Source organism: Solanum lycopersicum, chromosome 5, assembly GCF_036512215.1.
Source record: "Solanum lycopersicum chromosome 5, SLM_r2.1".
Lineage (NCBI taxonomy): Eukaryota > Viridiplantae > Streptophyta > Magnoliopsida > Solanales > Solanaceae > Solanum > Solanum lycopersicum.
The window spans coordinates 788,558-809,371 of NC_090804.1; the positions used below are offsets into that span (position 1 = coordinate 788,558).

The 20,814-nt window shown below is 28.9% G+C and overlaps 2 protein-coding genes across 3 annotated transcripts; both read left to right on the top strand.

Annotated features, from left to right (window-relative positions):
- Window positions 1-1,487: 1,487 nt before the first annotated feature.
- LOC101254791 (putative potassium transporter 12) lies at window positions 1,488-5,810 on the top strand. Its single transcript, XM_004238629.5, has 9 exons — window positions 1,488-1,934; window positions 2,626-2,854; window positions 2,942-3,190; window positions 3,368-3,418; window positions 3,572-3,832; window positions 3,915-3,967; window positions 4,063-4,177; window positions 4,271-4,525; window positions 4,605-5,810. The coding sequence occupies exons 1-9, from the start codon at window positions 1,653-1,655 to the stop codon at window positions 5,618-5,620; spliced, it is 2,511 nt and encodes an 836-aa protein (XP_004238677.1). The 5' UTR covers window positions 1,488-1,652; the 3' UTR covers window positions 5,621-5,810.
- A 383-nt stretch (window positions 5,811-6,193) lies between these two features.
- LOC101255093 (uncharacterized) lies at window positions 6,194-10,023 on the top strand. 2 transcript variants are annotated; one of them, XM_004238630.5, is made up of 9 exons: window positions 6,205-6,363; window positions 6,863-7,424; window positions 7,866-7,967; window positions 8,062-8,143; window positions 8,266-8,285; window positions 8,384-8,444; window positions 8,721-8,794; window positions 9,246-9,350; window positions 9,589-10,023. In XM_004238630.5, the coding sequence occupies exons 2-9, from the start codon at window positions 6,894-6,896 to the stop codon at window positions 9,649-9,651; spliced, it is 1,038 nt and encodes a 345-aa protein (XP_004238678.1). In that variant the 5' UTR covers window positions 6,205-6,363; window positions 6,863-6,893; the 3' UTR covers window positions 9,652-10,023. The 2 variants fall into 2 exon arrangements, with proteins under 2 accessions (XP_069153790.1, XP_004238678.1); XM_069297689.1 differs by lacking the exon at window positions 8,266-8,285 and having other exon boundaries at window positions 6,194-6,363; window positions 8,062-8,163.
- The last annotated feature ends 10,791 nt before the right edge of the window (window positions 10,024-20,814 follow it).

The window sequence follows — 20,814 nt, forward strand, 5'->3', positions numbered from 1 at the left end:
ACCAAATAGAAATTTCTTGTTTGAATGCCTCGAATATCGATTTCTTTTGTCTATTGAATCCTTGTTTCCATATCTCAAATCAAATACTTTAACTAAACAAAAAATATGTGTATTAATTAGAGTCTGGAGCATAAAGTCTATAAAATATTAGCAAAAATTCTAAAACGGAATACAAAATTTTATATTAACCAAAATGACAAAATCGCTAGAAAAAGTAAAATCGTTATAATGTGATTTTTTAAAAAAAAAAAATTAAAGAAAATCGCTGCCTATCTTTTAAAAAAAAATTTAAAAAATTTGCAAAATCTCTGCAATTTGCTCCGCTGTTGTTCCAGCAATTTTGTCATTTTGGTTAATATAAAATTTTATATACCATTTTAAAATTTTATTAATATTTTATACCGTAAAAGTTACCAAAATTTCGATAAATACATATTACTTTTTAAGCATGTAATAGTAAAATTACAATATTTTAGAAACATAATCACTAATATAATAAATTATACTCACATGAACAACAATATTCAAGAAATATAACCCTAATATCTGTATATATTTTTACTATATTCATTCTAATAAATAATAATATTCAAGATTTACTATAGTCGCTCTAACAATAATATTAAAGAAAAACGTAGAAAATTATATTCAGATTAATAATAATATTTCAAGAAACGTGAAAAAAAACAAATTAGGAAGTATATGTATAAACATAAATAAAAAATTAGTAATTAATTATACCTGCAACTTGTCTTTCGTTGTAAATGCCTTTTATAAACTGCCCCAACACCTCCAAATCCAATTAAATTTTCAATAATAAGTTTTGAAGCATCAAGTTCCCTTTCTTGTTTCTTCGTCATGTTTAGTTTAATTTTATGGATTGTTGGGTTATAGTATTGATTATAAATAGTATTTACTATAATTTATTTCCTATTAGGAAAAGAATTACCTTTTATTGAATGGTAGGATTAGTTAGTTGAAATAAGTTATCAGTTATAATAAAATACGTTATGTTAAAATTCATTTTTCTTTAAGGTTTTGATTTGTAGTATTTAAAAGGTAAAATGCATAACTAGATCTTCAATCTATGTCCGAAATTTCAAAAACACATTTATACTATACTAAGGTCCTATTACCTCTTGAACATATTTTATAAGTAATTTTTTTTACCCTTTTTCGACCTACGTGACAATAACTTGAAAAAAAAAGTTAATCAGCATTGGGCCCAAGTATGTCTCTGAGATTTAGATTGAAGAGGTATTTGTTCACTATCTCTATTTAAAAAAATACAAAATTACTTGGGATTACTATAAATTGTATCTCATCTTATTTCGCCTAATACAATACCAAAATTAATTTTGTATTTTATTCTAAAAAAAAAAAGAAAAAGAAAAAAGGGGTTTACGGGTAAAGTTGAATTTTTACTCAAACTAGAAAAGAAACAAAAATAAATTTAATAATTTTGATGTTGATAGAAAGTGTCAAACATTATTCGTTTGTTCTGTTATTATTACATGACACGTTTTAGGTTACAAATAAAACTTTCCGTGTTACACGAACTAGATTTTAGGATACAAAAACAAAAATAATAGTAATACTACTTTAGTACACTAAATAAAATAATTAATTTTGTTATTGTTGTTGTTAGAATTATGAGTAGTAAAGAAGAAATTGAAGAAAATAGTGTTAGTGAAGGATTATTATTGAGAAGAAATGGTAGTAATGGAGGGGGAAGTAGTGGATCATTAAGATGGGTTGATGGTAGTGAAGTAAATGATAATCAAGAAGAAGTTTATGATAAAAATGAAGAGATTATTAGAGAAAATAATTATGGATCTGTTAGAAGAAGGCTTAAAAAGCCAAAAAGAGTGGATTCTTTGGATGTTGAATCTATGCAAATTAAAGGAGGGAATGGTGGTAGCCAACATATAAAGGTAAATCGACAGCATAAAGAATTTTTATCGTTTGATATGAGTTTAATCATGTTATAAAATCATGTTTATCGCAAAATCTGATTGAGTAAATATTTATATAGTAGCAAAGATGTATTTTTGGAGGAGAGCTCAAATAGTAGTAACATCATGAGTGGAATTTTTATGTAAGTTATGAGTTCATTCAATATTTATATTAAGAATCCACTAAATAAGTATTTTTTCTATCATAAAATCAAGTAAGTTTGTGGTAGAATTTCCTGATTTCGAATCCATAAAGTTAAAATCCACTAAATAACAACATTAATGCATCTTGAACTCAAAATAAGAGGGAAAATTTAACTAATATATACTAACAATAGAAAAAAATGCATAATCAATTTATTTAAAGTTGTTATAGAAGATAATCCTCACTATTCAAGTTGGTAATCAACTTTTATGAACAATAATTATCTTTTTGATAACAAGAATTTAAGTTATATGTATTCACAGTGTAAAAAATATTTATACAATCAGATCGCTTAAAAGGTGTTTGTAAGTAACTCATTGTACATGTTTTGTGGAACTATCAACCTTTTCTAGTTACATTTTTTACACTCTGTTTGTATGGTTGTTACGTATTGTTTTATAATATATCGTATTGTATTTTCTGATTACGTTCTTGGACTAATTTCTATTACATGTATAAAAACAGGATGTGCCTCTTTTAGCTACTCTTTCTCTAGCATTTCAAACACTTGGTGTGGTATATGGTGATATGGGAACAAGTCCTTTATATGTTTTCTCAGATGTATTCAGTAAGGTTCACATCACTTCAGAAGTTGATGTCTTAGGTGCATTGTCGATTGTGTTATACACAATCGCGCTCATTCCTCTAATGAAGTATGTGTTTATCGTGCTTAAGGCCAACGACAATGGTGAAGGTATATATACATAGGCAGTTTTCAAAAGTTTATCTTTTGTTCTCTCTCAACTTGTGATGTAATGGTTTGTTTTGTTAAATGTGGTAGGAGGAACATTTGCGTTGTATTCATTGATCTGTAGGTATGCAAATGTCAATCTTCTTCCTAATCGTACGCCTGCTGATGAATGTATCTCGAGTTTTAAGCTCAGATTGCCTACTCCAGAGCTACAAAGAGCTGTGTATATAAAGGAGATATTGGAACGTAAATCGTTGTTGAAAACGATTCTATTGCTTTTGGTTCTGATGGGAACATCAATGATAATTGGAGATGGTATCTTGACACCAGCAATATCAGGTACTCCCTCTGTTTCAATCTATCTGTCTTAATTCTAACTTTCTACGAGACATGTTTAAGACCATAAGATCAACGTACATTTTGGTGAATTCTACGTATCTTTCTCTATGTCAAGTCAAAACGAGATACCAGGATGGTTTATGTTGTTTGGTTTGAAATTCGTTTCTATTTTGGCAGTTATGTCTGCTGTTAGCGGACTGGAGGGTAGGATACCGGGATTTAATACAGGTATAGTTTGCTTCTTTCTCTTTAAAGTTACTCGCAAAATGACTTACTACTAAGAAGCTAAGATTTGTTTGTGTTCTATGGAAATGCTTTGATTAGTACTGTTGGGAACTTCTGCATAGAAAAACCGTTAATGTGATTGATCGTTGCATACAGATGCTCTCGTAATAATTTCAATTATCATCCTTGGCGGGTTGTTCAGCATACAGAGATTTGGGTCAAGTAAAGTTGGTTTCACTTTTGCTCCTGCTCTAGCATTGTGGTTCTTCTGTCTGGGTTCGATAGGAATTTACAATCTGCTGAAGTTTGATGTAACTGTTGTAAGGGCAGTAAATCCAACTTATATCTATCTGTTCTTTAAGAAGAACTCGACCAACGGATGGTCAGCTCTTGGTGGTTGCGTATTATGCATAACAGGTACGTAACCTATTGTTCATCTGAAAAACCTGTGGAGAGATGTAGAATACTAATATGATGCTCGATTATTCAACACGAGCAGGAGCAGAAGCAATGTTTGCGGATTTAGGTCATTTTTCTGTGCTGTCTATACAGGTGTTTTTGCCATTGTCCCTTCACATTCATATACTTGACTTAACATAATATCTAACAGCACACGCTTCATTTCTGATGCAAGTTGTCTCGTGCAGATTGCCTTCACGAGCGTGGTGTTCCCCTGCCTTCTGTTAGCTTACTTGGGCCAAGCTGCTTTTCTTATGAAATACCCTCAATCAGCTGGCAGAATATTTTATGATTCAGTCCCAAGTAATAATCGTGTTAATGAGCTCTATATATTCACTTTCCGCGTTCTATAACAAGTGCTCTATTGACACTCGTTTTTTTTATCTGAACAAACAGATACTTTCTTCTGGCCAGTTTTTGTGATAGCAACTATAGCTGCAATAATTGCCAGTCAGGCTATGATATCTGCTTCATTTTCATGTGTTAAGCAAGCTATGGCTCTCGGATGCTTCCCGAGGGTGAAGATTATTCACACCTCAAAAGAGCATATGGGGCAAATCTACATTCCAGTAATCAATTGGTTCCTGATGATAATGTGCATGCTTGTGGTTGCTGCATTTAGAAGCACAACAAGTATAGCCAACGCATACGGTTAGTCTCTCAGTTCACACAACGACACTCAAATGCTTGTTATCTTGATGATACCGAGATTATGAATCTTCTATTGCAGGTATAGCTGAGGTCGGTGTCATGATGGTTACGACGACTTTGGTTACAATTGTTATGGTACTGATATGGCAGACAAATTTGATTTTGGCTTTGTGTTTCCCCTTAATATTTGGAACAATGGAGGTTGTGTACATGTCTGCTGTTTTATCAAAGATCTTAGAAGGAGGTTGGCTTCCACTCGTTTTCGCCTCTCTGTTCCTCTGTGTGATGTACATATGGAACTATGGAAGTGTACTGAAATATCAAAGTGAAGTTAAGCAAAAAATCTCATTGGATTTCATGGATGAACTTGGGTGTAGTTTAGGTACAGTAAGAGTACCAGGGATAGGCTTACTCTATAATGAACTAGTTCAAGGCATTCCATCGATTTTTACGCAGTTTCTATTGGACCTTCCAGCTATTCACTCTGTTATAGTCTTTGTCTGCATCAAGCATATCCCAGTACCTGTTGTTCCTCAAGAAGAACGATTCTTGTTCCGAAGACTCTGTCCTAAGGAGTATCATATGTTTCGTTGTGTAGCTCGATATGGCTATAAAGATGTGAGGAAAGAAGATCATCACTTATTTGAACAGCTTTTGGTTGATAGTCTTGAGAAGTTTTTAAGGAATGAAGCACTTGATCTTGCTTTAGAAACCAATAAACAATCTCAACCTGAGTTTGACAACAATGTTGTGAGTCCCATGGACAACTCTGATGAGCTTAAAGTACCATTAATGCGCGATCAAAGATTAGAGATTGAAACATGTATCTCAGAACCACCAGCAACCACAGCAGCGGGAGATGAAGATCCTAGTTTGGAATACGAGCTTTCAGCACTTCGCGAAGCTAGTAAATCAGGATTTACATACTTGCTTGGACATGGAGACGTCAGGGCGAAGAAAAACTCATGGTTCATCAAGAAACTAACTATAAATTACATGTATGCATTCCTTAGGAGGAATTGTAGAGGAGGAAATGCAACAATGAGAGTACCTCACATGAACATAATGCAAGTTGGAATGACATACATGGTTTGATCAACCATATTCTCTTTCTTTTACAAGACAAAAATGTCTATGTTGATGATTCAAGAATTTAACACAAACTATATCATATCAATCAACTATTCTGTAATGTCTAGTTAGATTACTCAATATCATCAACTTGAATGATGATTTAGTCTGATATGTTTTAAATGATACAAACGATCGAACGATATTTTGCTAATTATCTCTCTTTGAATGGTTGTTACGTATTGTTTCATAATATATATTGTATAACTTTTTGTCTTTACGTAATGTCACACATCTTCAGAACAAATTTTCACTTAAACGACTGCTCGTCATCTTCTTCGCTTTTTATTTTCTTAAAAAAATTAAAATATCGCAGCTATAAATTGTTTAAGTGTTATAAATAAAAAAAATATAAGATATTAAGAGAATTTCATATCTAAAATTTGGATCTTTTAGAGGTGACTTCTTGAGTTGATAAAAACTGAAAAGTTTATGTATTTTTCATGTATAATGAAGTTATATTTAGTAAGTGTATTATAAATAATATAATCCGTATTTTCTATGTATACGTAAGTTATATTGTATAATCGGTAAAGTGTATACAACGTGAGGCCCAATATATTACATCAATTCAGCCCACTTTACTCTTTCGCCTTCATTAGGTCCAAAACCCTCAACCCGCCGAGACTGAGAGCTGCCGTCTACTGCTCTGAGTCTCCGCCGCCGGTTGCCGCCTGCTGATGCTCGGCCGTCTTCCTCGTCTTTAGGTAAGCTCCGTCGTTATTAGTTTTTTTTTTGAGAAGAAACAATTGTAGATTAACTATATACACTATAATTGAATTGAGAGTTCTGCTTGTTGAAGACGTGAATTCAGTTTCTGCTTGTTGATGTTGTTTGTTCTATGCTTGATAAATTTCTCATATTTGAGTTAGAGATTATGTGAAGTTATCCAATATTATTATTTTGTGTTTTATGTATTCGGTATTTATCTGTTTTTGCTCGTGTGTATTGATTCTGCATTTAGATTCTGCAAAACGAGAACGTATAGATACATAAGTGCAAATGAAGTTTGATTATTTCAAAGCCTGAATAGTATAAGGCACTATCCCGTATACTCTGAACCTTGAACCTTTTAATTCTGTAGCTGCAAAACTTTAAACTCTATTCTTATTATTGGTAATTTATGGTTATGCTTATCTAGGTTGTAGTTGTGTTTGTGTGCTGTGTTTCCTTTTTCTACTGCTGACCTAACTTCTAATGCTGCAGCTTAAGCTGTGTAAACACACGATAGAACATTATGGCTGAAGAATCAGTCTCGGAAGCTACAAAATGTTTTAGGAAAAGAAAGATGGAGTTCAGGAAGAAAGGGGGTAAGGGAAAGAAGAAGCAAAAGGGTGCGCCATTTAGTGAAAAAAGAGTAAAAATAGACAATAAAATGAAGAAGCTTTTTGAGAAGAGAGCTAGAGACTATAACTCTGATAATGAAGATGATAATGATGGGGAGCCTTCCCCTGTAACTAGAGCTAAACGTACATCATATGGTAAAGACAAGCCCAAATCATATGGTAAAGACAAGCCAAAATCATATGGTAAAGAGAAACCCACATCATATGGTAGAGACAAATCCACGTCATATCGTAAAGAGGAGGAGGATTTTGATGAGGAATGGGCAGATGATGGAGAAGAGGATCTCAATGAGGAAATTGAGATATCTGAAGATGAAGATGGAGAAGTTCAGCCTGGAATTACAAAGTTTATAGATGGTTGTAACGCATTCAGACTGGCGTTCAAAAAGATTCTAAAGAAGTCTGCTTCTGATGATATACTGGTAAATGACCTGCTTTCTCCATCATTTTTTAGTTGGTTGGCTTCGTGTTATCCTCTTTTTTTCCCGAAGTTATAGGACTTCAAAATAATTTTATTTTGTTTTGTTCCTTAATGGACATCTGGACTTGGTGTTTGAGATATCTTTCTTCTATGAGTGTTTGGTTTTGAGACAAAACTATGCATGTTTGGAGTAAAAAACAAGATAGCTATGCAGGAAAATTAAACATTTTGTTCTTCTTTCGCAAGAAAAATGATACTTGTTTCCACAGATAAAAGAGACCCTTTATACACCTTTTAATGCATTTATTCAGTTACTAGCATGTAAGCTAGATTCTAATGAAATTATAGTTCAAAAGCTCCTCAAGCTCATACTTACTGCGTAGAGGAAGTGTTTTGGAGAAATTAATGGTAAATATGTTGGTTTGATGAACCTAACCTGCAGGGCCCTGTCTTATCAGCACACAAGAAGCTTGTTGCGGAGAAGCTTGCTGAAGAAGATGTAGAACGAAAGGTTAAAGGGGAGGCAAAAAAGGAGAAGCACTTGGTAATCCTGTCTGGTTTCATTTAATTGCTAAGTTTCCTGTTTTTTGTTAGTGTATTGTTGGGACTTGTTCTAATCTTTGACATTTGTGTAAAAGATAAGAGAGAAGGGACATGAGAAACCTGCTAATTTCTTGGACACCTATGAAAAGTCTCTGATAGCAGTTGCAACAAAGGGAGGTAATCAATTTCTTCTTCTTGTGTCGGGAACTTAATTAGTTTTGTAAATGCATTAATAACCTTTCTATTAGATCCACCTAACTTTGTCCTTAATTTTTTTTGGGGCACTATGGTACTATCAGTTGTCAAGTTATTCAATGCTGTAAGTTGCAGTACACATTCAAACTCAATGCTTCTGTTTTATAAAAAAGTTTTTTGCTACTTTCAGCTAGCTCAATTTTGTTTGTGTATGTGATACAGGTTAACAAAGCACAACATGCTCAAAAAGGTTTAAATCCCTCAAGGGCAAAGGACGAGAAAGGTAAGGGCAAAATACTGATACATGGATTATATGATCGGTTCTCAATTTTCTTTATAAAAAGTTTTTGTTTTTTTAAAAGAACTGAGAACTCTGTACATGCCGTTTTGCTGTTCACATGGTAGAAGTAAGGATGGGATCAACTGCAAGTTCTCGTCTTTAAAAACTGCAATGGATCACAAATTCTTGATAATTCAATTGGGATTAGTTTGGTTAAAATTTACCTTTAGAGCTGTTATTCTGTATCCAATACAATAACTTCTATTTTCTGATGTATAGTAATAAAGAAGCGACGAAGAGAAGTCTTTTTCTCTGAATTGGGCAAGGCACCATCACAAACAACTGTATCAAAGGTCAACTCTTTTCTCCCTCTCAGAATTATGATGATCGTTTTGGGAATTTTCTCTTATTATTTTACAACATTGTTTCGTATAGTTATCTTGTCTTGGACGATCGTTTTCTTTTGTTTTTTGAGTTGGGTGGAGGGGGACGGGAAGAGCAAAAATGGGTCTATTCAGAAAAAAGTATTTTCATGCTGTCTCTAGTTGGTTCTATATTTATTTCATATTATTTTTCTGTTGTTACATTTGCTTCATACTTGAATGAGTTGGTCCTAAATGAAAGGTACATCAAATAATGTGATATATTGTGGTGCTTTTTTACAATTACCAATCATTTTTTGAGTCGATATTTTTCAAGCGCTTGTCCAAAAAAGAACATTTTCAAGTTTCACCTATGCAGGCCAGTCATTTTCATACCAGATTATTGCTTTTTTCCCTTATTCTGTAGTTTAATTTCATGCAGGCTGGTGCATCCAATTCTTTGGAAGATGAAGGCCCCGCGTGGGCTCCTCTACGTGATACCTACATGCTGACTAATCCCAAATTAAAGGACTGGGATAAGAATCCGGTAAGGATAACTTACTCCTAACTTTCTGAATTTACCAGACACCATGCTTGTGAATTAAACACTGTAATAGGAGAAGCTCCTTGTATATAACAAAGTGTTCCCTAGATTCGGAACTTTTTTGCAATACTCACTATCCTTATTAGTTAATAATACTAGTTATTAGATCTTTATGCTTACTGGAGGCGGTAAGACAATCTCCCTCTTCTCAAATGATCGATGTTACCTGATGTTCGTGCAGGACACAACTGTTGATGACGATGTAAGGATGCCAGCTGATTCAGATTCATCTGATGATGAATAAGTTACTGAAATTTTGATATTCAATCTATCTGCTTCAAGCATGTTGGGATGCCGACTGCCTATATCCAAAGCAGGGAAGTATCGCGTAGGCATAGTCAAATTAACGCTGGAGCAACTTTTTGACTGTATAGAGATCCTCCTGTTGTTAGCTGATGTTTTTTTTTGTAATCCCTTTACAAATTTTGATATTTTATTTTCGAGGTCTCTTCGTATTTTTTCCATTATTCGTGCGAGAGGGGATACTTAATGGTGTTCTATATATTCCAGTATTACACTAGGTTGATTTAGCACTATGAAATCATAGCCTGTGTTGTTAAAGACAGTTTTACCAATGATAATTTAACTTTATAAAGTTGGTTCAATCTTATTACAACTTGAATATTCATCAACCATCTTATTTTTTCTTGAGAGAAAAATGTGTATGTTCTTCTGTATGGGCTTTTAGATTTTAGTATGTTCCCAAATGGGCTTTACTTCTTAATAAGATAATATTTGGTTACATGCAAGTGGCAAAAGTAGAATAGTAAGTTACATATGAGCTACATAAGAAAAGAAAATGCTTTTTTTCTTTTTCACTCTTTTTTGCTTCTCTTTTTTCTCATGCTTTTATTTAAGTTTGTTCAATGCATTAATAATACTTTAGTTACATACAATTATTGGAAATAATTTACTAATTCACACTTCTAGAAGTAATATATCTACATTCTAAAAATAAATGACCTTTGAGTGGTTATCAACACTTGCCAAAGTAAAAAAAAAAAAGGTGAGAATTGTGTGAAAGGTGTTATCTTATGATGATAATTTAGAGTGGTCCAAAAATGAAGATGCCAAATGTAAAAAGCAACATGATTATTGACCTTCAATATTTATTTTCTTTCACTAGTGTTCCTATATATATTAGCATTAAGGTATCAAAATACTCAAGTAGAAACATTTTCTATCCTTTTCATTTGACACTTGCTTAGTTGGTCCCCCCTCTCACTAAATTGATATTAATGGCTAAGAAATCATTGATAAGTAGAAATTTCTTGAACCAGCACCATTTTTCACTTCTTGTTTTTTGACCCTTCAACTTCTTCTAGAATGAAAATTCTTTGAAACTACTAAATAGATTTGAATATATGTAAGAGTTAGGGAGAGGGGCCTTCGCCCCAAACAGTCAGATTCACTATTTACTTTTCTAGTTGATATACGTACATTATCTACGATGTGTTATACCTTTATTGGCTATTTTTTAGTTTAAGCGATTGGGATGTTGGTATTTTATATTTAGACTATTTTATATCATGATGCCAACAATTTGAATTTGTCCATGTACTATATATATTTCCTCTCTAGAAAGAAAGAAGAGTCATTAGGTAAAAGTATACCACCAAAAGTTTCGCCTTTAACTAGATGTTTGTAAGTGTTAAGTCCTGTACGTAAAAAATATTTTATTAAGAAGTTTTTTTCTCTAATAAGTCCTATTCAAATTAGTCGTAATCCCAAAATGTATATCGGATATCTAATGGAAAAGAAAAACATTATAAAAGAATAGTGTTGTTTGATAGCTAATAAAGATGTGACTTGTCTATGTATTAATTTCTATACAAGTTATACATCATCTAATATCTAGTTAAGAAGAAAGTAATTATGAAGGAATTGGTGTATTATCTTATGCATGGTAAAAGATTAATAGCTAATAACGTCATAGCGAATACTCACACTACTATTACTTATATAATCGATACTTGCATAATTCTAATCTGCTATCAAACAAACTCTTGACATTACATCAAGTTTCACTTGTTCAAGTTGGGTGTTCTAAGAAAAGATCAAATATGGTTGAAACTAACTAATCCAATACTTATCCTTGTTGTATATGCATATACTTATATGTATATGTATATATCCATGTCCTAAAAACAAATTGAATTTTCTAGGAATTAGTGGGTCCAAGTCTCTAATCCAATCAATAAAAAAAAAAGACAAATTGAGAGGTCCAAGTCATGAATAATTGGACCATTTAGTGAAAGGGCCCAATTTGAGACAATCTTCCACGTGTGGGAGCTATTGATGAGGATGTCTTGAGTTTACGTAAATAGCCACTTTGATTATTGACTTTAATGATGTCAACTTCTTTTGCATAAAATAAATCCCTTTTTTTTTCCATTTTAGTCACTAATTCAATCATAAAAAAGTGAAAGTGAAAGAAGAAAGAGAGATAATTAGGTAAAAAAAAAAAAACTTTATGTCAAATGTCAAAATTTAGGTACATGACTTAAAAGTCTTTATCATGGAGTATGCATAACTAGAGTGGCCTTAGTTGGAATGAAGTGACTACTTGGGTCCAATCTCCAAATAGAAAAAACTTTGATAATCGCATGTGACGATTTATCTAGTATAGTTTATATCTCCTATATAATTTACAAGCTATTATATAATACGCATAGATAAATTTATTTAGCGTGCACTTAAAGAACAGTAATTATGATTATTTTCAAAATAACTCCAAAAAAGAGAGCTTATCATATTTCATTCAATATAGTAGCATTTAAAATATATTTGTTGAATAATGCTATTTCATGATGTCACATATATTTATTAAATCAAAATTATTAGGTTTGAGTGAATCCATCAAAGGCCTAGATCACTCCTAATTAAAGAAACAGTCAAAATTCAACCACTCAACTCAAAACATTTTTTGTTTTTTTTTTAATTACAACTCAAGTTAAATAATTAACTTGATAAAATTATTTATTTAAGAGTAACTTCAAATTTTATCCTATATTCAATTATAAAAAAAAAGTGAATTATTTATTGAAAAAGACAAGTAAAATAGGTTGTGTATTTATTTTAGAATTTAATTTTTTTAAAATTCATATTGAAATGTCTATTTTAAAGATTTATTGTTCCTTATTAAAGATAATTTTTCATTCATTTCCCTAACTTGAAAACAAAACCCTCAATATTTTTATATGTAGAATTCACCTAATCCTCTTTTTATTAATAGGACATAGAATTCCAAACAAGAAAACAATGACAAAATATATCTCTTAAAGTAAGGAGGAAAAAAAGAAAGAAAAGGTGGGTGATCAATATTATAATGTTTTTAGACACCCTAATTAAGGACAACCTTATTATATATTCACTTATTTTGGCTTATTTAATTACTTGGATATGATATAATATAATTACTTTAGGTATTTGATGGATATATTTGACGTTTTACCTAACTATATAATATATAGTTTAGTATGCCAATGTAATACGTTCCTAATTGTTAACCTACTTAGGCGGCAACTAAAACACTTTAATGACAACTACTTGTTATGCGTGGGTTTAATACGAAAGAAAATATTTTTTTAAATGTATTTTTATGTTAAATAAGTACTACTTTTTAATTTATTTATTTGTATTCATTATGTTGAAAAAAAATAATTTATTCTAAAAAATTTATACATAAAAAAACTTATGAGAATAATCATTGAACATTTTTTAGTAGACAATTTTAATTGAAAATAATGTTTTTTCAGTAGTGAAGGTATAGTGAGGTGAATTAAGGAGTGTAGGGTGGTGGGGATAGGACAACGAAGATGATAATAAAGATGAGGTGTGTCAAAGTTAAAATAAGGATACGATTTAATCGATTAAATATAAAAAAAAATTGAAAAAATATTTTTTTCGTATCAGACACACCAATATAGTTTGGATATTTATTCAAACTTTTGAAATACCTAATGAAAACGTGTTATGGTGTTTGTGTGTTGTGTTAAGCATGTAGTTTGTTTGTGTTGATTTTGATTTGTGTGATCCATGTTCTTTTATTTTGAACCGTTCCCTTTTTTCAATATTTAATAGCATGAGGTTTTCTAAAGATTATATTAAGTAGGTCGATATCAAATATTTTAATATTGCTGTATTCGAGTAATTTATTCTGTTAGATAAGAAATATATAGTAATTTTGAGATAAAATACGAGATTATTATTTGATATTTCGTTAAATTTTTTATTAATCTAAAACTTGTGATTTTGAAATAAATTAAATCAATTTTATTTTTACATACCATAACAATCTCATAATTAATAATTTCGAGATAAATATATCAAAATGAAACGAATTTTCTATTGCTAGATGTTTGGTTTATTGGATAATAATAAAATATTTAAATATAATGTAAAATATATTTAATTTAATATAAACTAGGTTAAATAAAGAATCTTCATAGTTCGATATAGGTTGGTTATTTGAATTTTTATCCTAGTTAATTAATATAAATAATTAATTAACTATTATATGACAACATTAAGCATTTGGTAAACATCCCAAATACAATGTAAGTCAAACTGAAGTGAAGAAAATTTTATAAACAATTAATTAGTAAATTGTTTGGTATGAACCAACTATTTTTGTGAGAATTTTTAGAAGAAAAAGTAGGAATACGTTTCCAACTTTGGAAAAAAGAAAAAAAAAGTTTTTTTCTACAATTGTTAGTAGTAAAATTAAGTTTAAAAAAAGAATAAATAAATATAATAACAATTTTTTATTTTTGTCTAGATATTTTTAGAAATTGTTCAAATCAAGAAGAAATGTCGGCCAATAAATTCTTTTATTACCAATAGACCCACAAAAGTACACATAAAATTAAATATTTACTATATTTTAATTTAATGGAGAAACTATTTCCTTTTGTTTAGAGCATACATATTTCTTTTCAGGAAATTTAAATATTTGGAGATTGTTTCAAATAAGTTTATCAAATTTATCCATTATTTGAATTTCAAAAAGCAGGTTAATTATACCTTAACCTCTTATTCCAAACTTAATTTCATATAGGGACCACTTATAGTATATTAAGTAACTATTACCCGTGAACTTATTTTATTAATAATTTTCTATTCCTTTTTGGTCTACGTAACATTATCTTGTAGGCCTAATGCTTGTTATTTTTTTTTCAAATTAGTGCCACGTAGGTTGAAAAGGGATATAAAATTACTTATAAAATAAGTTAATAGGACCTTAGTATAGTATAAGTGTGTCTCCGAAATTTTGGATATAGATTGAGGAGGTACTTGTGTATTTTCCCTTTCAAATACGACGTTTTCCTCCGAGTTTATTTTTTCTTTTTAAAAAAAGTATTAACTATAAAACTTTTGACCTCGCTACTATGTGTACTATAACCTGAATCGAAGATAATAAATATTAGAGAGAAATATTAGTTACACTCGTAAACTTTATGTAAATTATTAATAACCTTGAGAATATTTGTCTGCTTGACTAACTAAACGTAAATACATTCGTCATTACATTACATATCAAGTGATATCAAACTCTTGTAGGAACGCATTAGACTTTTAATAAAAAATTAAGAGAAATACTGAAAACACTCCTAAACTTGAGAGGATTAGAAATATATTTTACTCATGTTGCAAAATCGATCGAGGGTGATTTAAGTTCAATTAATCAAATAAATGAGTATTTAAGGTTGTCACTAGTATAAAAATGAAACTAATAATTTTCGCGGAATGTTCTCGATAGGAGGAATTATCCTATGGTAACTAGGAGATTCATTGGTCATTAATGAATCATTCATATGATTTTTTCTGTTTGTTTTTTAATTGTAAGAATTTAGCCATTTAATAAACAACACACATTCATGGTCGATCATCACCAAACAATTCCAATATAATTAATGACGTTCATAATCATGATCAACTATTTTTCCATCTAATCCTCTATGATTAATCACATAAATGTAAGTTCACCTAATTATGTCTTGTCATTTTTGAACATAAATTTCTGGTTTATCTAGCTAAACTCAATAATTCAAACTTAATCTATGTGTTAGGATCCTAACCACAAACATATATTGTTATTATTTTCCTAAGAAATGACATTGAAATTAGATTTGGAAAAAAAAAATTATACGTGTTTTAGACTATATTATGATAATAACTCATTGAGAAAAAAAAATGATTATGTGCATTTATTCAATTCTTTGAATTTATCCACCCACCATTACTTGATACTTCTAGTCTAGTCATAAATAGGCAAGAGTCCAAGTAGGATGAGTTTGACTGAATTAAAGCTATAATTAAAATATATAATAAATATTATTTTAAATTCTTTTAAAATAATAGAATTTCACTTCTAATTTGTGATTTCAAAGTAATTCTTATTAGAGATCGTAATTAAGTAACTAACTCACTCACACATTCACGCCTAGTGTATACACTAATTCAATACAATAATTATGGTTATATAATTAATAAAGTAAAACGTACACATATTAATCAATTAAGATTAAGTAAAATAAACATAAATTTAAACACATGACACACATGTATTTTGTGTATATATTAAAAGCGGGTAAGTTTCACCTCTAACCAACCAATAAGAATTTTGAATGAAGTGGTAAGTATTTTATCATTTTTATTGAGAGATTTTGTATTTGAATTATGAATATAATATCGCTTTTATTTGGGGGCATATACCTCTTAATATGAGTTTCTTTTAATAGGAAAACCCAATTTATTTGATCTTCAATCATAATATAAAATTTCGAGTAAAAAAAAAGTTAGCGATAATTATGCCGTTTTGCCTTTTTAAAATTAAGGCATATTAGTATTTACGAGTAACAATACTATTAAATAAGTTATAACTTAGCGACATGCAAAATATCATAGCTAAATAACAAAAGCTTCGTACTAATCTCATTCAGCTATAAATTATTAAAAAAATAATTATTTAGCTAAGAAATTTTTAATAATATAAAAATTACCTATAAATTTCGAAACTAATTTCATATTTTCTACTAGTACAGTGAGGACTTCTTTTAGATCAAATCAAATGGAGAATATAGTTATATTTTCTAATGTTGATGTCCAATTTTAATCACTATCCCTATTTGCTTTATTTATTATAGAAAAAAAAAGATTGCATCATAATTGAGTTTTTGACATAAAGTTAAAGAGCACAAATCACGTTTTGTAAAAAATGTATGGTCATAATTAAACACCTTTTTTTGGAAGAATTAATGGAGTGATAAGCAATGCACATAATTATACAACAACTCCATGAAAAGTAGTGTAACATTTCTAGAGTAGTCATTGCACGTATTATAAAGGCTATAGTGGAAATATAATAAGATTTGACGTGATAAATATTAAAATTACAATAGAGTAAAGTATTTACTTATTACCTAGCTATAGTACGATATAGTATTATACATATAAAGTTGTATTTATCAAAGAACGCTTATTTTTTATTTTTGAACTTTTCAATATGAATTTAGATTTAATTACTAAATATCAAATGATATTTTTAAAAAAGTTATAACTCGATATTTTCTTTATAAAAAGTGATTGGAACTTAGAATCCATACTCCTCATTGTATCTATGTTTGTTAAGGATGAACATGATACGGTTGGTATCAAAATATTATATTGCAATTTTAATATGATGTTATTTGTATGTGTTTTTAATTTTTTTTTTGTATTCGATATTTATAAGTGAACATTGAAGTATTAAAATATTGAATATCAGAAGTATTTAGAGATCTATAATTCATTTATGTATTATTATAACACTAATCAATGACGTTGAAATTTTGACTGATTTATTTTGATTAAAATATATTTTTTTTTTGTAATTCATTAAAAATCAAATTGATTGTACTTCTTTTGAGTATTTCTATACGTGTTAGGTGTTAACATTTCTTCGAAATTCGAAATCATAATTCTCTATGATAAAAATATATGTATATTAAAGTCGAATAAATTATTATGATTATTGATTCATTATATCATAAATATATCGAACTAATTCAATGTGATGGTGATATATTATTTCTAAGAATTAAAATTAAAATTATCGAACCAAAATTTTAAATACCGTACCAAAACTCAGCTGATGTGGCACGTTTGGGTTCAAGTAAGTGGGTACTTTTGTCAAATTCACTCATCTTTTTCACTTTTTCTTTTTATATATATCCCAGATTTCTTTTTCTTTGCTTTTTCCATAAAATTCCATTTTGGGAGTTTTTCTTTAAAAAAATAAATTTATATAAAAGAATTTGCCATAAAAAGGATAAATGATGGAAAATAACCACCCACCCCCCTCATTTTTGTAAGGGTAAAAGGACTTCCTTTGACCCAAAAATATTTTTCTCAATATTTTGGGTATAAAATATCACATTTTGACATTAATTTAATGTTAGATTTATTTGGACATAACTTTGTGAATTAATATAAAAATATCACTATTTTACTTAAAAATAATTACGTAAACAAGTTTTTTACATTTTGAATAATTATTCCAAAAGTTATAATTTGATTAATGTACAAATTATGTGATTTGATTTTTGGTATCTTTTAATTATTTAGATTTTTCATGTCAACTTCATTGACAGCTATCTAAGTTAATTTGCTTTAATGACATCGTGTCGTATTATTTATTTTCTTTCTTAGTGTCTATTCATCAAAATTCATATACAACAAAAGAGAAAAATAAATTAATTAGACCTATCGATTGAGATGGAATTACTCTTTTAAGGAACAAATATTTTAAAATATAAATAAAATTATCTTTATGCTATCTGTAAGTTAGGATCTCATCACTCATTAACAACAGATTATATCTTTATCTCACCTAAATAAAAACGGACTACTCTTAGTACTCCCTCCGTTTCATCCTAGTTTGACTTGAAACAGAGTTTAATAAAAGAAAGAAGACTTTTTAATATTGTGGTCCTAAATTAAAGTTATATCAAATGTACCAAATGCCCTTTAATCTTGTGCCCTCAAACATGTCACGTGGAAAGTTAAAATTTTAACTGTTGTCGAAAAAAGAAAAGAATCATTCTTTTTGAAACGGACGGAGTATCATAGGTCTGAAGTTTTGTTTTGCATGATGGAGACCAAAATAAAATAAAATTGTATAGTAGCTAGTTAGGTAAAACATACATATAGAGCATATCTTATTTCTTATTATTATTATTATAAATGTATAGTCAAAGACTCGTGTGTGTGTGTGTTTATGATAAGACTTTTCTTGTTTGTTTGGTCAACTTCATGCCAATTCAACTTCTTATCTACCCAATCAACTTGTTTAATTTTGTTTCTTAAAAAATTAGTCATTTTTCCATATTTTGTTGAACAATAATTATAGGAAAAAAGTTGTTTTGGAATAATGTTAAGTATCCCACAAGATTAGTTGTGGGGTGTTGAAATCCTACAACTTTTGGAGATTTTAGTTAGATATAAAATAAATTTTTATATAATGTGATTATAAATATTATCAACATTTTTTGGAAAAAAAGAATTGGTAAAATTTGTTTAGTCTTAGAAGATAAAGAAATGGCCAAAAAAAAAAAAATTAAATGTTTTTTCTAGAAACATTCCTATTATTATATTTTATTAATTAAAAAAAAATCAAGCGTGGGGATAGAACATAGTGAAGACCATGAACAATAATGCAAGTTATTTATTATAGTATTATTATTTTTGTAATGTTGAGATCATGAATCTTGAAGATCCACAGTAAATTTAGAATATTCAATTATTAATTATCTAAACTTAGGTCATTCATTAGGCTCTTCCATTATGTTTTATGATCGAGATATGATATTTAATCAAGAAAAGTTACAGATATATATCATTTAAATCAATTTAACGAAAATATATATAACATATATATTATAAGTAATCTATATGTATTAATATATGAAATATGTATCATCTATATATTTCGTAAATATATTTTATAAACTAGTCGAACGAATTAATATTTAGAGTAAATCATAATTATCCCATCATATGTCTATTTTTAAATAATAACACATATTTTAAAGACCAAAAATACAGTTGTAGACATAATATGTGGTCGGTAGATTGTCATTTGTCACTAATCACAAGATTATTTTAATTTAATTTATTCTCTAGTCTTACTTTTTTTTTGTCAGAAGAAAAATAGAATATTTAATAAACTTTAAAAAATAAATATGAACGTCCCTAGTAAGTACCATATAGTTTTGAAAATAAAAAATAATGTAAAAACCACTATTAAAAGGTTGTCGTGGTGTGATTTCTTATAGCATAATATATATATCATGGAGTCCATTTTCATAGATTAGTGATGTAATTTTATTATTCTCTAAAAGAAACTTCATGGAAATAATTAATGTTATTATTAGATTGTATAACCAATTCTTCATAGTTTAATATATAATTAGGAAGGAGATTGCGTACCATTTTTATTTTAAACTGTGGTAGTGATATTTAAAATTTAGAATCGTACTCGATATAACATAAATCGATATCATATTAAAGCGTATAATTATGTCATCTAAAAATATTTTTCGTATTTATTAGTTACTTAAGTGAAGTTACAATTGATATCTTATTTTTCATTTCCACGTTTTAAATATTATATTATTAAGTTTTAGTTTCCAATACTTCAAGTAATATAAAAGATTAGAACTACACGTCTTTTGTAGTGAATTTTAAGTAGGTTTTGATGAATAAGTTCAAACCAAACATTTAATTCAAGAATGAAAAAGAAAGTTATATACCATTAATCACTAAGATTCACTCAATGAATAGATAGGTTTATATTTAGAAAGTCATGTTGTATCCCTTCATATTTTTTTTAATTTGTCCATTTCAATAAATAAATAAAAATTACTAATTTTTTAAAATATTATTCTTTATTGTTTTACATAAATAAATATAGATTTTCAAATCATAATTAATATAATAATATGCACGGTATACTTTTCTATTAAATGATTAATGATTGCTTGAATTAAGTGTTTAGTTAATTTTTTTTTTGTAAAGAATAGAATAATTAAATGTAATTGTTAAGTTATTGGAGTCTGATTAATATTTGATGTACTATCATATATTAATGTTTATGCGGACGGGGTATTACCACGAAATATTGGTTTCTCTCATTCTCTCTCTAGATCTATCATCTCTTTCTCTCGAAAGTTCTTCATTCATCAAGTGTGTGTAGATTTGATCCTAACAGTAATTACATATCTTAATATGTTTAACATAATAAACGATCCGGATCAATTATACTTTTTGAGAATAATTAAAAAATGGTGGAATACATAGTATAAACATCAATCGATTTTCAATCTCTTCTCAATTTAAGGTTTTTTTTATATATCATTATATATTT

Bases quoted from the DNA above. Each gene is read 5' to 3' on its own strand.
- LOC101255093 (XM_069297689.1), top strand. From the start codon at position 6,894: ATGGCTGAAGAATCAGTCTCGGAAGCTACAAAATGTTTTAGGAAAAGA. The intron at 7,425-7,865 runs GTAAATGACCTG...CCTAACCTGCAG, and splicing joins CTGCTTCTGATGATATACTG to GGCCCTGTCTTATCAGCACA. The intron at 8,445-8,720 runs GTAAGGGCAAAA...TCTGATGTATAG, and splicing joins AAGGGCAAAGGACGAGAAAG to TAATAAAGAAGCGACGAAGA.
- LOC101254791 (XM_004238629.5), top strand. From the start codon at position 1,653: ATGAGTAGTAAAGAAGAAATTGAAGAAAATAGTGTTAGTGAAGGATTA. The intron at 2,855-2,941 runs GTATATATACAT...TAAATGTGGTAG, and splicing joins GGCCAACGACAATGGTGAAG to GAGGAACATTTGCGTTGTAT. The intron at 3,191-3,367 runs GTACTCCCTCTG...CTATTTTGGCAG, and splicing joins CTTGACACCAGCAATATCAG to TTATGTCTGCTGTTAGCGGA.